General features: G+C 37.6%; 1 protein-coding gene across 1 annotated transcript in view; it reads right to left on the bottom strand.

Annotated features, from left to right (window-relative positions):
* Window positions 1-13,623, bottom strand: part of ZNHIT6 (zinc finger HIT-type containing 6) — a 31,174-nt gene that overhangs the window by 11,394 nt on the left and 6,157 nt on the right. Inside the window, exons 6-8 of the mRNA XM_041483469.1 lie at window positions 9,716-9,784; window positions 8,847-8,927; window positions 8,262-8,342 (exon numbers count right to left, since the gene is read on the bottom strand). Of these exons, the coding sequence (XP_041339403.1) occupies window positions 8,262-8,342; window positions 8,847-8,927; window positions 9,716-9,784 (231 nt within the window). The remainder of the gene's footprint in view (window positions 1-8,261; window positions 8,343-8,846; window positions 8,928-9,715; window positions 9,785-13,623) is intronic.

The following is a 13,623-nucleotide window of genomic DNA, read 5'->3' as shown; positions in this document are numbered from 1 at the left end:
CAGAAAACTAATACATCAAATCTCATTTGACAAATTAACGCAAGCAAGCAGTACACTGCTAAAATAAACAAATATAAAACTGATGAGAAATCAGTCACCTGTAAATTGGAAATACTTTTGTTATTATGCTTGGGTTAATCTCATGAACCTTCACTTCAAGAAGAACTGATCCTTCTCTAATTTTGAATCCCCAAAAAGCAAGTATTAACTTCTGAATTTAGCTCATATGGAGAGAGTCTAAATGTCTTTTAACACTCTGGTGGAAACATATTCACCAATATTATACTTATTTTCGTGGGAATCACAGTATCACAAACATTCCATTAAGGTAACAGGTTACCAATGCTTTACAATGACATGGAAAAGCTATGAAGTAAAGAAAACAAATTATTCTCTTGGGAAACAGGCAGGAAGGTCAATTCCCTACTTGGCAATGTTGAAACAATCAGCCCTAGCTCACTTCCGTCAAAAGAGAGGGAAAAAAAAGAGGGATTCCCTTTTGGCAGGATCAGGAGGAAATAACAGGTTTTCTCCTTCCTGACAAGACCAAGAGAGAAGTTGCCCTGTCCTCTGCCTCTTTAAAAACACTGATGGCTATGCTGCCAGGTTTTTACAGTGCTGCAGATTCCAAGTTCAGCCTATCACTTAAACTGTCCAGGGCAGTTTGTATCTTTGCTTCTAGAAGCCTCTTCAGCCCTTCCATACTCCCGGTCCCTGAAATTTAGGAACTATGCTAACTTTAAGTCAGCATCTCATTGTTTTTTTCTTCCAAGAAACCAGCAGCAAATCCTCTTGTTCCTTCAGAAGAATATTTTAACAGCAACCCACAGAGTTGAATTAAACCCCTCAACAGATCTCACAACTTTTATTCTACACAGGAATAGGACAGAGTTCGAACATCACTTTGGCTCTACAGCTCATTTTCACCAGCTCCTTCCCTCAGCCAAGGGGCTACCGATTATTCAACAGGGTTTTCTTGAATTTCATAGCCTATTTTCCTGCCTTCGGTCTGCCTTATATGTGCATACTACACAGCAGATAAACTCGCATGACGACTTTTTCATACTATACATGTTACATAGGTACATACATATAAGGCAGTTCCCCTCTGTTCTCCAACAGAAATGGCAGGCTGGAGCAAACTGCAAGATTTTTTCTTGAAACAGTCTTTTCTAGCTGCACATTCTAAGAGAGGAGAGAAAATTTGCCTGTTCATGTGCTGGGTAGGCTGCTCCTTGCTTTAAACTCAGACACAGTGAGAAAAAGAGAAAAACTGTGTACAGTTTTTCTAGTTTAGAATTTGGAGTCTGACTACCTGCTTTGCAAACATGAAGTGTCTGGGATCTTCAGATCTGCCTGTGGTGCTTATAGAACACCATTACATGCTGGACAGGTCAAACTACAGCTGAAGCCAACCAAAAGTAATAACACTTTTACCGTTCTCTCATCCTACACCTCTTTGCTTACATATTCCTCCTCTGTGAGTTGTCTGGATTTAGCTTGCTGTACTACAGACAGCAGAATTTTGGAGTGGAGGCTATGATTTCAAACAAATCTTTGTGCAATAAATGTCTCAGTCAGCAACTCTAGCTGGGACACTCTACAAACCCAAATGCAATACCATTAATTATAAAACAGTTCATCCAAAAGAATTCAGCACGGATTACAAAACACTGGATTGTTACTTTAAAAAAGAACCAGGCGTCTACTGGTTCATAAAGGAATCCCTTTCAAGAAAAAATGATTGCACAAGATAGTAAGATGGACAAACTCTGGGTGTTTTTGAAATCATCCCAAAAATCTTTTGAAAGGTCAAGTAATTGTAGTCAGACATCACAAACATTTAACTATGCATGCTAAGGATTGTGACTGTACACACTCACTATACTCACCAATGAGTAGTTTTTTGCTTTCCATCTCTGTTGTGTAACAGGATTTCACTGAAAAATGCAAGTAGCTAGGAAGGAAAGTGACTGTTTTTTACAGTAAAAGCTGTGTAACCTGGCATTTGCTGCTCTGCATTGCTTTTGTCAGCAGAGAGACTGAAGTTCAGATAAAGAAGAAGCATGTGAAAAAATGACACTGAAAAGTGTCATTTAACAAACTAGGAAGTCTGAAATGACTGAAATGAGGAAAACGTAGGGAAGTATTCAGTAAGAAAAGCAAGAAGTTTTAATTTAAAAAACTCCACAAACCAAAATCCAACTCTCTGGGGGAAAAACAGCAGGAAGTTTAAATACACAGGAGTGCTGTGTTTAAGAAACAGACTACAGACCAAATTCTATTTCCCCTTGAACAGCACGAAGTCACCGGTGCCTGACTACAGTTGTGCAGAATGTGAAGAATGACTATTGTAAGCTGGCTCCCTGCTTTTGTAAAGCTGGCAGAGCTGCTTTTGTGCCAGCTGCTGCAAGCTACAGAGAAGTAATGAATTCTACTGTCAATCTTCTGGCATAGGTTAAAGCCAGCTTGGGGTCTGTTCCAACTCATGCCAAGGCCAGCAGTTGTGCCAAGGATTTGTATCCTAATTCCTGTCTCATGTATATTGTCTACTACACAAACGTGAAAAGAAATTGCTTCCTAAGTAAGACTAGAAAATCATAAAAAGCACACCACTTTTCAACATTTGCAGAAAATGCAAAGAAGAAATAACGCCTGAAATGTGCTAATTCTAGCACACTTGTTCTGCAAGATGAAGTTTCTTTTTAAAAGAAACTGAGTTGTGTGTGAAAAGCAGAAAGCAAAGACTGTAAGTTCTCTTGGTTTTACATGAAGTTATTCACAAATGATAATGCAGAAGGAAGTGCCCAAGGAAGAGAGCATGAAAAACTAATGAAAACATAAACAGCTCAATACTTGAGGTTACCATCAATGTATTTCAATAACAGGGTTCTAAAAATAATCCTAAAGTAACTGACAATACAAGTATATAATAGACATTTTTAAAGATAAGGAAATAAATTCATCTAAATGCAACAATAAAAAATGTGGTTCCATTGTATTTCTACTACTTTTTGAATTCCAGGATAATTTTCCAAAAGTATGTTGGCTTATCTGCCCATACTAAGACAAAAAAGCTTCACCTTCCTAAATCTATTACTGCAACTACTGCAACCTATTGATGTGATCTAACCCATAGTTATTTAAAAACAATAGACTACAAAAGAATATTCTCTTTGAGCACTGAGCTAAGTCATCCAAGGAAATAACTTTCATTTCTGCCAGCTGATCTTGAGACAGGGAAATGATCCAAAATTACTAACATCATCCAGCCTTCTGGAAAGCAACTCAATTAGATCAGTTAAAGCAAAAGAAGTTCACCACCATAAAACAATGGCATTTAGTAGAGGAGAACCTCTGATACTTGTTTAGCAGATTTTCTTCCCTGTGGTTCACAAGAATTAAGTGCCAAACATGCCATTATTCTCATGTGCCCCAGCCAGTACTACCACAGACAGTTAAGAAGCCCCTTGATGTTGGAACAGGCACAAAAATCCTTTTGGTATTTTTTTGCTTTCTGAGTAATTGAAGCATGAGCTACACCAGTACTACTGATACAAAAAACAATTCCACAACTGATTCTGTATCCATCCCTGTATGATGTGGCAGTTTCACAACAGGAAAGTGACAGGATATAGTCTGGTACAGTTCTGTACTCCAGCTCCTTCATGGATTTGCTCTACTGAAAGCAGTGGCCTTTGCAAAGCTCTTAAAGCCAACCAGACTGTATTTTCCAGGCACCTAAATATTCTGCCAGTGCATACTCTGACCTTCAAATCCCCAAAAAGTCTTCTGCAACAACTTACTCTGAAACAATGCTCACATGCTACTCTGAATAGGCCAAAAAAGAACATTACCATATAAAAGACCTAGCATTGATGTTTAAGAAAGCATTCTTTTTCAATTCTATTAAATCCTATATATGTGATTAAAGTGTCAACTATCTAAACACGATTCATGCAAGATGTTACTGAACCCACTAAAACAGATATTCAATTTTTGTGGTTTAACTTCATTTAGATTTATTTAATTGTCTCTGAAAGTATCTACTGCAAATTAAGTTTAAGTTGCAGTTATTTATCTTACAGAAATAGGATCATCTTATACGATAAGGCTGAGTAAATTAATTTCTCATTAAGTATCTGCAGTTACAAAACAACCTAACTCTGACTACTAACTTACTAATAAAAAAGACCAAGGATCTTATTGATTTTGGAAGGGCTGGTTGCTGTTTTGGTTTAGTTTTTTTGTTACACAAAGCCTGATAAGGCTATTCTCAGGAAAACGAGAAGGTGTATTTCCCAAACCACACTGTGTCATTTGGCCGTTGCAACTTTCCTTTCCTTACTGGAAAAATCAATACTCTTACCATATGAAGTCACTTTGAAGGCATCCCAAATAAAGGTCTGAAGACAGTAAGGACACTAATTTATCCCAAAGAAAGAAAATACTACTTATGAAAGAATGTAGACTATAAAAATCATCCAAGAGGCAGAAGTTAAACCTTCCTTGGAATAGTTACAGCCAAGGAGAGAATGGACACCAACACTAACTAAATATTGCATAACAGGTGATCAAAGCAAGCAATACCAAATGGAAAACTATTCTGACCCATTCAAAGATAGATTTCTTCCAAACTTCATTTAAAACCAAAAGGTTTTAAACGAAGAAGAGAGTTATGTAATGCTTGTTTTTTGAAACCCTAAGTTGCAAGACTCCTCAGGTAAAGCTGGGAAGACATGAGGAGAAATTATGCTTTAGGTTACCCCAATTAACTGTGGAGTGCTACCAATTCATACTGAAAGCAATCCTTACAAGCTGACTTTAGAAAAGACAGAAATAAGAACTTATTATAAAGTTCTCTAAGAACTGCCACCACTGATGGTAAAAGATACATGGCAAGAAGAAAGGAAGGACTGTGTTTGGCTGCTACCCAGGATATCTGCACACCAGTGGCTTTCTGCATTTCCACAGAACTCCTGTGAGAAAGCAGAAGTCAGTACTTCATGGCTAATTTATATTTCTGGAGAAAGAAAAAATAAAACCCCAAGAATTTAAAGCATTCTACAGAGGACCATCAAACTAAAAGGATGATTTGCTGTGAAACACAGAAAACAGCCAAAACTAAACCACAAACTCCTGTTTCATAAACAAGTGCAGGAAATACTAAAATCCTTCTGTAACATACTTATCTTAAAACTAGAAGACTAACATTTTATATTCCTGTTTAGATACTCTCTGAAACACCACTGCACTGCCTCAATAATACAAAATTGTAACTATGAAAATTATTTTTTTCCAGAAGGTTCTGCTAAGCCTAAAACCAACATTTGACATAACAACAGATGTTTTCAACTTTTCTATCATCTAGTGCTTGTGGAGAAGAAATTTTTCTGGTGGACACAGGAGCTGCAGATAACAAAACGTTCATGTAGACTTACATGTATCAGTAGCCTACACCAATCTACTCCTTCAGCCTGCCCTCAATGTGATGGAAGAGCATTTTGCCATACAGGAATGTACAGCCTAAAATCATGCAGAATGAGGAGGCACAGGATGAGAAATTACACTGAGCTGACAGTGGCACTCAAGGCTACACAAACCAGCAGTTAACACTTCTCACTGTTAAAGAAACATAGATCAAGAAAGGTGAGGGAGCTCTGTCTCCTCTCAGTTTTTGATCCATAGGGAAGACCACTAAGCAGCAAGCTGGTCATGTTTCAATCACAAGTACTTCCACTGCAATTCCAGCCATTGATTCATAGAGTATGAGCCAGTACTCTCCAATTAACTTAGGGATGAGGAACCAAAAGGACAAAAAAATCAAAACAAATTCTCTCTTACTTATCTGTAATTAAACTACAGTAAAAATCTGAATTCCCTCACAGAGCCTTTGTCACAACAACCGCTCACAGCGCCTGCTGTCACAGACACAGCTTATGTTGACCGAAGTGACTTTATGCTGACATAGCAGTCCCACCATTTCAAACAAACTTTGTTCTTTCCTTTCACAGGAGGAATTTTTTTTTTTCAGTATGCTGTTTCCTTGACCTGTCTGCACTGCCCCAGCTGGGCCTCCTCCACAAACTTATATGAAGAGATTCACATAATTTCCAAGTGAGGAACTGCAGTTCTCAAGTCAAGATACACCCCTATTTTAACTTTCTACTGGTTTTCCTGTACATGAAACTTTACATTCACTAAGTGGAATGTATACCAATTACTCCAACCTCATTATCAACCAACACAGAATACAGATGACTATACACTTGAGAATATTTAGGTTAGAGAATTCCTGCTCAAATCTGTGACATAAGGAAATGCTATAGATACTTCAGAAGGGGCAAATGATTAAGTAATGAAAAAGCCTTAATGAGCACATGAGACAGTCAACTTCTATATTAAGGTAGTTTCTTTCCCAAACTTTCTACACAGCTGTTAAATAAACAACTTTTCCTTCTTTCTTAAAAAAAAAAAAAAAAAAAAAAAAAAAAAGTGAAAGACCACTGCTTACATTTCAGCTCCTCACACCACCCCACCTGCAAGTAGTCTGGAAGGCACAAGAAGCTGGGAGAAGACACAGCAAGGACAGAGGATCCCAGCTGGCCAAAGGGATACCTGATACTGTATCACACATGGTCAATATTAAAGGCAAATTAAATTAAATTAAAGGCAAAGCTGGCTGGGCGCTGCTACTTGGGAACTGGCTGGACACTGCTCAGTGGAGAGCAAGCAACTTCACTGGGCATCACTTGTTTTGTATATTCTAATTATTTTATCATTCTCATCCTTTCCTTTTTTGTCCTATTAAACTATCTTTATCTCAACAGAAGAATTTAAATTTTTTCTTTCTGAATCTCTTCCCCCTCCCCCTGGGGATGTGAGGGGTTGTGTGAGTATCTGAGCTGTGTTTAGCTGCCTGCTAGGTCAAAACATGACATCCAGTCAACAGGGACCTCCTCAGACCTCAGGCCTTTAATGCATGATCAAGAGGGGTCTTGCCATAACATCCAATACCTCTTTCAGTACTCTGGGATGAAACCCATCAAGCTCCGTGGAATTCTGAATATTGAGTTGAAACAGCTGCTCCCTTAGAATTTCAGTGTCCACAAATGAGAACTCACTATTCCCACTTACAACACTCATAGGGTACTGGGTAGCCCAAGTACCCAGTTTCATGTTTTCTCCCTGCATATAAGAACCAGGGCTCTGTATCTTCAAACTCGCTTAAAAACAACAGGTTTCTAGCTGCCAATTCTGATGGCAAGTGTCACAACCATATATCAAATAATGACTGCAAAAAGAAAAAAAATCAATCAAAATCTTTAAGAGTTTGCACTTGAATTTGAATTGAAAAGTACATTACACATTTTTTAACATTACTGGGAAAAATCCCCAGCATAAACTGCTAAGTTACAGCAAAATTCTTGCAATATACACTTATTTCCCCCTTAGAAATAATGTATCATATTTTAGGGAAGCACATTATTTACATTTGTTACATTTGAAGACAAAAATGTAATTTCAGATGCCTAACTAGGAATCACTGGTGAACCACAGTAAGTTATGCTACTAAGCTGATACATATCCTTTTCAGTAACAATGACAACAGGGTGGAGTATTTATACTAGCAAAAAATATTTATTTGAAACTTAATTTTGAAGTTCAAGATTATTGTCTGTTCTGAAAAAAAAGAAAACACTTCTGCACAAGCCTGAATTCTGAAGACATAAAAGCCCACACCCAGAAATGTGGTAAAATGAAGAGTGATGAGCAAGTAACTTTGAGAAAAATGTGTAATTTCAAATGCAGTTACTGGATTGTGATAAACACATAATTTTTGCTGCACTAATTAAAAAAGATAACTCTCCTTGACTATCACTTCAACTCCCTCTGGAGTTAACACATCCACAGCACAACTTCCAGAAAGAAATGGATGTATGCATTTCTGTGGGTCAATACAATTATTTAGCATTTTAACACAAAGCTGTGCTCTGTTACATTGGCATGGACTGCTGCTGAAGCAGTTTAGGTACGGGCACACTCATTCAATAATTGCACAGAAATGTCAATGCTGACATAATAAAAGACAAAGAATTAGCATTTCTGCCAAATCATTTTTATATCCATTTGTAATTACTCACTAAAGTTTAATCCATGAGATTATGTAATCTCCAATTGTAATATTAAGGACTAAGAAACATGTTAAATATTCTTGATATTTTTAATTAGTAAGCATATAAACTCAAGAACCACCTTACCTGACAGAGTTTCGGCTCCTGTTTTCTATTTTCATTAAAATTCGTACATCTGATTGAGGAGATGCTGTATAGATTTTTAATCTGAAAAAAAAGAAAAGCAGCAAAGATGCAGAAATTATGTACAATGACTTTTCTTCCTGTCATCCATAAGAGATGGATCTCTTATGCATGTCAACAGGCAAAGTAATGTATTTTTTCATTAAAACAATAATTTGTCACATACTAGATGTTTTCTATAAATGAGGGTTATAGTTATTAGCATGTTTTTCTAATTATTCTGAAGGTTTACTGTCACCTCCACTGAAGTTAATTATGGTTACATTTTTCAGAATTACAGTTGCTTTATTTGGTCTTTATGCCATGAGTCAATTTCTTAATTTTTTTGGCTGGTTTAAATTTGGACCCCAGGGTTAGTTTTTTGATGAATGTTAGGATGGTTTTTGTCACAGGAATTAAAGGTGTACTGCTGACTGGGAACTCAGCTCTGCAAGCTGATAGTGCAGCTAATTTAAGCCACGTATTCAGAACCATTCCCTTTTATTAGTGCATTAGATCAACCAGGCAGGAAAGTTATTCAATACACACCTTTGACAAACTACAGGATCTGACTCCACTGGATCAATGTATGGCTTGAGGATATCAGCAAGTGTTCTATCGTCAGGCACCCTTTCAGCAAAGATAAAAATCAAGCATGTGAGACATCCTTCATCATGTACACAAATCTATTGTGAGTCACCTGGAGGAAGCTGTGTATTAGCATGCTACAGTGGCACAGCTGAGTAGTTTATGGGAGGATCATAAATGTGTATCAATACTGCACAGATATGGGTAGCTTTATCTCACTTTCAGCACTGGGATTTCACAGGCACGGATGAGGAGTAAACAGATGCATATCTCTAGTTTCTAACCCTGTGAAAGAAACATGCTGTTCCTGCAGCCCTAGGAGCAGACAAGCACATAATTCTCATCTCCCTTCAGGCTAGGAAAAAAGGAGAAACATTCGTCAATAAAAGCTTATTTTTTTGCCTTTTCAGAACGTATTTGTGGACTTTCCTACAAAGTAAACAATGCAACCATTTCACCCTGTATGAAGGTCAGTTCCAGAGTGCAGGTGAGGAGGGGTGGCAAATTGTGCTGAACATCTGCTCCGTGAGAAGACAATATGTCAGGTGTGGGGGTTATGAATATTATGAATATGCAAACTCTCTATTTACACAGAGAAAAGGACTAACAAACATTATGCCTGATTTGGAAAGTCTGCTAGCTTTCAGAGAGAAAAGGACTACACAACTTTCAATATTTTTAGATTGACTTGCTCTTTTATTTAAGACTAAAATTAATACCTGAGTTTACCTTGTATAACTGAACTCAGTAAGAACTGATCAAAATATTTTGCAGTACAACTTCAGCAGATTAATTTAAACTTTATAAAAATCTTTTTTAAAGTTCTGTACCCTTTTAAAGTGTATTCAGCATGACAGTGAGGAAATACGAGCTTCAAATGCCAGTAGAACTTGTTCTCCCTGAAAACAAAAAGAAATGCATATTCTTAGTCATAGTTGATAACAACTACCTTTTTTTTTTCCTGTGATAAAGCTTGGCAACCTACAGCATGGGTGCAGAAGAAAATACATGATTAAGATTTTGAATGGCTTCAAAGAGTAAAAGGGGCATGCAGAGAAACTGAGATGGCCTTTGAAAGATGAAATGCTCCCACATCCTGCTAAATTTCAAATCCTCATGGAATGAAAATCTGTTCCTTACAAATATAATAATATATCACCAATTAACTGATCACATTTTAAAAGTGAGTATAGTCCAGCTTTAATTTCAGAAAATGAAACTGCTTTTTGGCATATCACCCAGGGCAGATTACCAAACCTCTACAACAATAGTAGCCAGAGTCCCAGGTGAGGCTGGGTCCTACAGAACACAGGGGACTCAACCTTTTCCAGCAATGATGGCCTCAACAGAAAATGTGTCATGGCCAGGGAAGGAAGCTGCCTTCTGGCATAACATGGATAAGAGAAGTTAGAAAGAACAAACATTTTACAGAAAGATCGTAAAACTTCTGGTAGAGACAAAGTGATGTCACATTCCTTTCTTCTGTATGTCAGTTGTTATTTTTAAAACCCACCTTCCCTTTCCAGCTACCATAAGTAATACCTGAGAACAGAAGCTACTGAAGCATAGCTTAAGAGCAGTATCATCTCAGGCAGTATTTCTAGAGAATACTTTGCTACATCAGGCAGTCTCTATTTGCCTTTTTGCTCATTTGCAAAAAATCTGTGGAAACTTTTCAGAAAGAACTCCCTGAGAGAAAGCACAATCTAAAAGGTAGGTTCCTGGCCTTTGGCTCTGGTTCAGAAACTCACAATCATGACAAACAGCAAAGATTTAGAAATTGGAGTCAAACACCTGTGAAGCCCAGGGACATCTAATGATGTCTTTTTTTTAAACTACTTTTTAAAACATTATTATGATGAATCATTGCATCCAGGATAATCACCCTCAGTTATGCAAAGATTCTGGTCTACAATAAAAAGTAAACATGGTGTTGTTCCAACATGTTGTTTAATTTGTTTATCAGGCAAATGAAACATTATCCAGCAGGTTCTAGCTGGCTGCAGAAAGAAGTGTACGTGCATTCACTAGCAAAACAATAAACTTAGCTGCTAAGATCAAGTAACTGTGATATCAATTTTTAAATGCAAGCACTTTTTATAAAGTGAGCTTATTAAATAAGTAATTCCCATACCTAGATGTTCCTAGGAGAAAAGTGAGCTTTACAGCTGAACTATACTTTCTGGAGTATAAGTAAAATCACATGCATTAGTATTTACCAAATAAAAGAGCAAGCAGGAACCTCCAGCTCCAAGAAAGTAATAATTAGATTAAAACAAATTAATGAAGTCCAGGGTCCCCAAAGCAAATATATGCCTCAGCAGAGTTGTGCAGCATGCCTTGTGATTCCTCCCTTCTCTCTGCTCGTGTTTGTTAAAGTAGAGAATGAGAATGTGGAATTAGAGAACATCAGGTCTGGAAGAGGTAAGAAGACTCTACAGCCAGAGCTGGAGGGTAACATGGAAAATGTTATTAATCATATAGCATATATATATAACCAGAAGTTGACATAGTATTTGGGCCCATGAATTTTATGCTCTTTTGCACATTGGTATGACAGTCTTACATTACCAAACTGCAAAATGTTTTGAAATAACTCAAAACCATTGAGTGGAATTTTGGGAGTTTTTTGCAAGGTAAGTAAAACAAGGTTTTGCAATTCTTATCTTGACAGCTGAAGGAAGCACCAATGGTACCACACACACAGAGCAAACTGGAATATCAATAAGGTTATGTAACTAGTTCACTTGTGATTAACAAGCTTGTGATTCCTCTCAGACACATTAATATCTGCCATTTAACATGGAATGGTGTTATTTCAAAGCACTTTCCCAGAGAGACTAGTAAAAGTTAGTAAGCTTTATACACAGAAATAGGGTCACCAACATCAGCTGAAGGAAATGCTTATGACGGACACATAAAATGTTTATAAGGACTGTTCAGATGAGGGTTTTGTTCTATGCTATTAACTGACATGAGGCTTGGTAGCATGTTTTCATTTAACTCACCATATTCCACAATTTTTGCAAACAGGCCATGTTCATCTATTCTAAGTGACCCTTTCTGCGACACCTTGATCTTTAAATCAAGACAGCCAAAGCATGAGAAAGACAAACCACAACACAGCTCACAGAAACATGTATGTGGCCCAAGGACTGTCTCTAACACAGGCACTAGAAAAAGAAATACTCCAAAAAGAACTTCTAGCTATCTGCTACCTGTTGCTAGGAACACTCTATATGTGTCTGTAAATGGCTGTCACACAGCACATCCTCATTTCACATGCAAGACTGATTCCCTGTGGGCTCACTGAGGCAGACTGAGTTCATCACTGCAGCTGTAAAATCAGCTTAGAGGATTCTTCTCAGACTTCCGCCCTCCCTCCCCCTTCCAGGCACAATCTAGTCTATGGAATAGTGCACAGAAAGTGCTGTGAATCAGGGAAGCTGAAGTTAAAAAGCTCATTTCTCATAAAAAAATTCCACTTTGATATAACAGAAATGTTGATTTTTTTTTCTCAGCAAACTAATAGCATAACTGGCAACTACTGACTTCATCTCTCTTCACAGTACTTTTGCCTGGAAGTAAATGGCAAGCAGAAAGAGGCAAGACAGTTTAAGAACAGGATAAAAGTAGGCAAGAAAAAAAGAAGCTTGGAACAGGAATAGCCTCACTGTATAATGAAGTCTTAAAAAACAACCTGCTGGGTGCCTGTTATTGAAGTGAAGCCTTCATCACCATCACTGATGTGTGCCCAGAGAACTTGATGTCAGCTGTAGATGCTATCAAGGCTGCTTCACAACAAGTTCTGATCAAAGTTAGATATCCTGGCTCCAGATCTCACTGACTTAATTTTCCATTATGGTTCACTGGGGTAATATTTCCTTCAAATACAATGGACATGTAGTATGTTCATTTTCTAAATGAAAATGCCTAATTGAATAAGTCATCTCATTTGACTAACAGCTCACTCCATGAAGCATTCCATGCCACTCTGCTGCCATGGAATGCCCCTCCAAAAGTGCCCTGGTTTTTTGGGTACTGACTATAAAACTACCAAACAGCAGAGATGTGGGTGGAGCAGAAGCACATCAATGATGTCAGTAAAAGCAGCATCATAGCCCATCCCTGCACTGCTTGGCTTCATCTCCTATTCTGGCTACTTCAGAAGCATGGAAATGGATCAGAGGGAAAAGGGGAGCCAAGCTCTCTCTGCATGAGATGTAGATGCAAAATACATTCAGAACTGCACAGGCTGTTTCACAACTACAGTTTTACAAAAAGTGACTATCTACCTTTCATTTCTCCTAAAACTTCCAACAACTTCCTTTGTCTTCAACCGTAGTTCCCCCAGAACTACATGCAGATGATTTAAAAATTTTTCACTGCAACAATGGAAACATTTTTACTTCTGATGTTACAAAGACAGCAGCAGTATATACAAAGTGGCTGTCTCCTCCAGCCGGCTCTCAGAAGAACTGCAAAAATTTTCACCACATTTACAGTTATAGCAGTACCTAAGAAGATGCTCAAAAAACTGAGACTGTAGACAGTACAGCTGCTGACAATTAAAGGACTGATCTAAAATGATTCTGAACTTGGACATACCTGTTAAGTGCCTTGGCAGATTTCTAGAAGTGTCTAATATTTACACATTTCTTTAAAAATATATGAAATACCTCATAAAGCTTAATTTTCTCACCTAGGCTTCCTTTGAGCATTTCCTCTCAGTTTTGTC

Source organism: Pyrgilauda ruficollis, unplaced genomic scaffold (genome assembly GCF_017590135.1).
Source record: "Pyrgilauda ruficollis isolate IOZ18807 unplaced genomic scaffold, ASM1759013v1 scaffold6, whole genome shotgun sequence".
Taxonomy (NCBI): Eukaryota; Metazoa; Chordata; class Aves; order Passeriformes; family Passeridae; genus Pyrgilauda; species Pyrgilauda ruficollis.
This window is presented reverse-complemented; position numbering and strand designations above follow the sequence as displayed.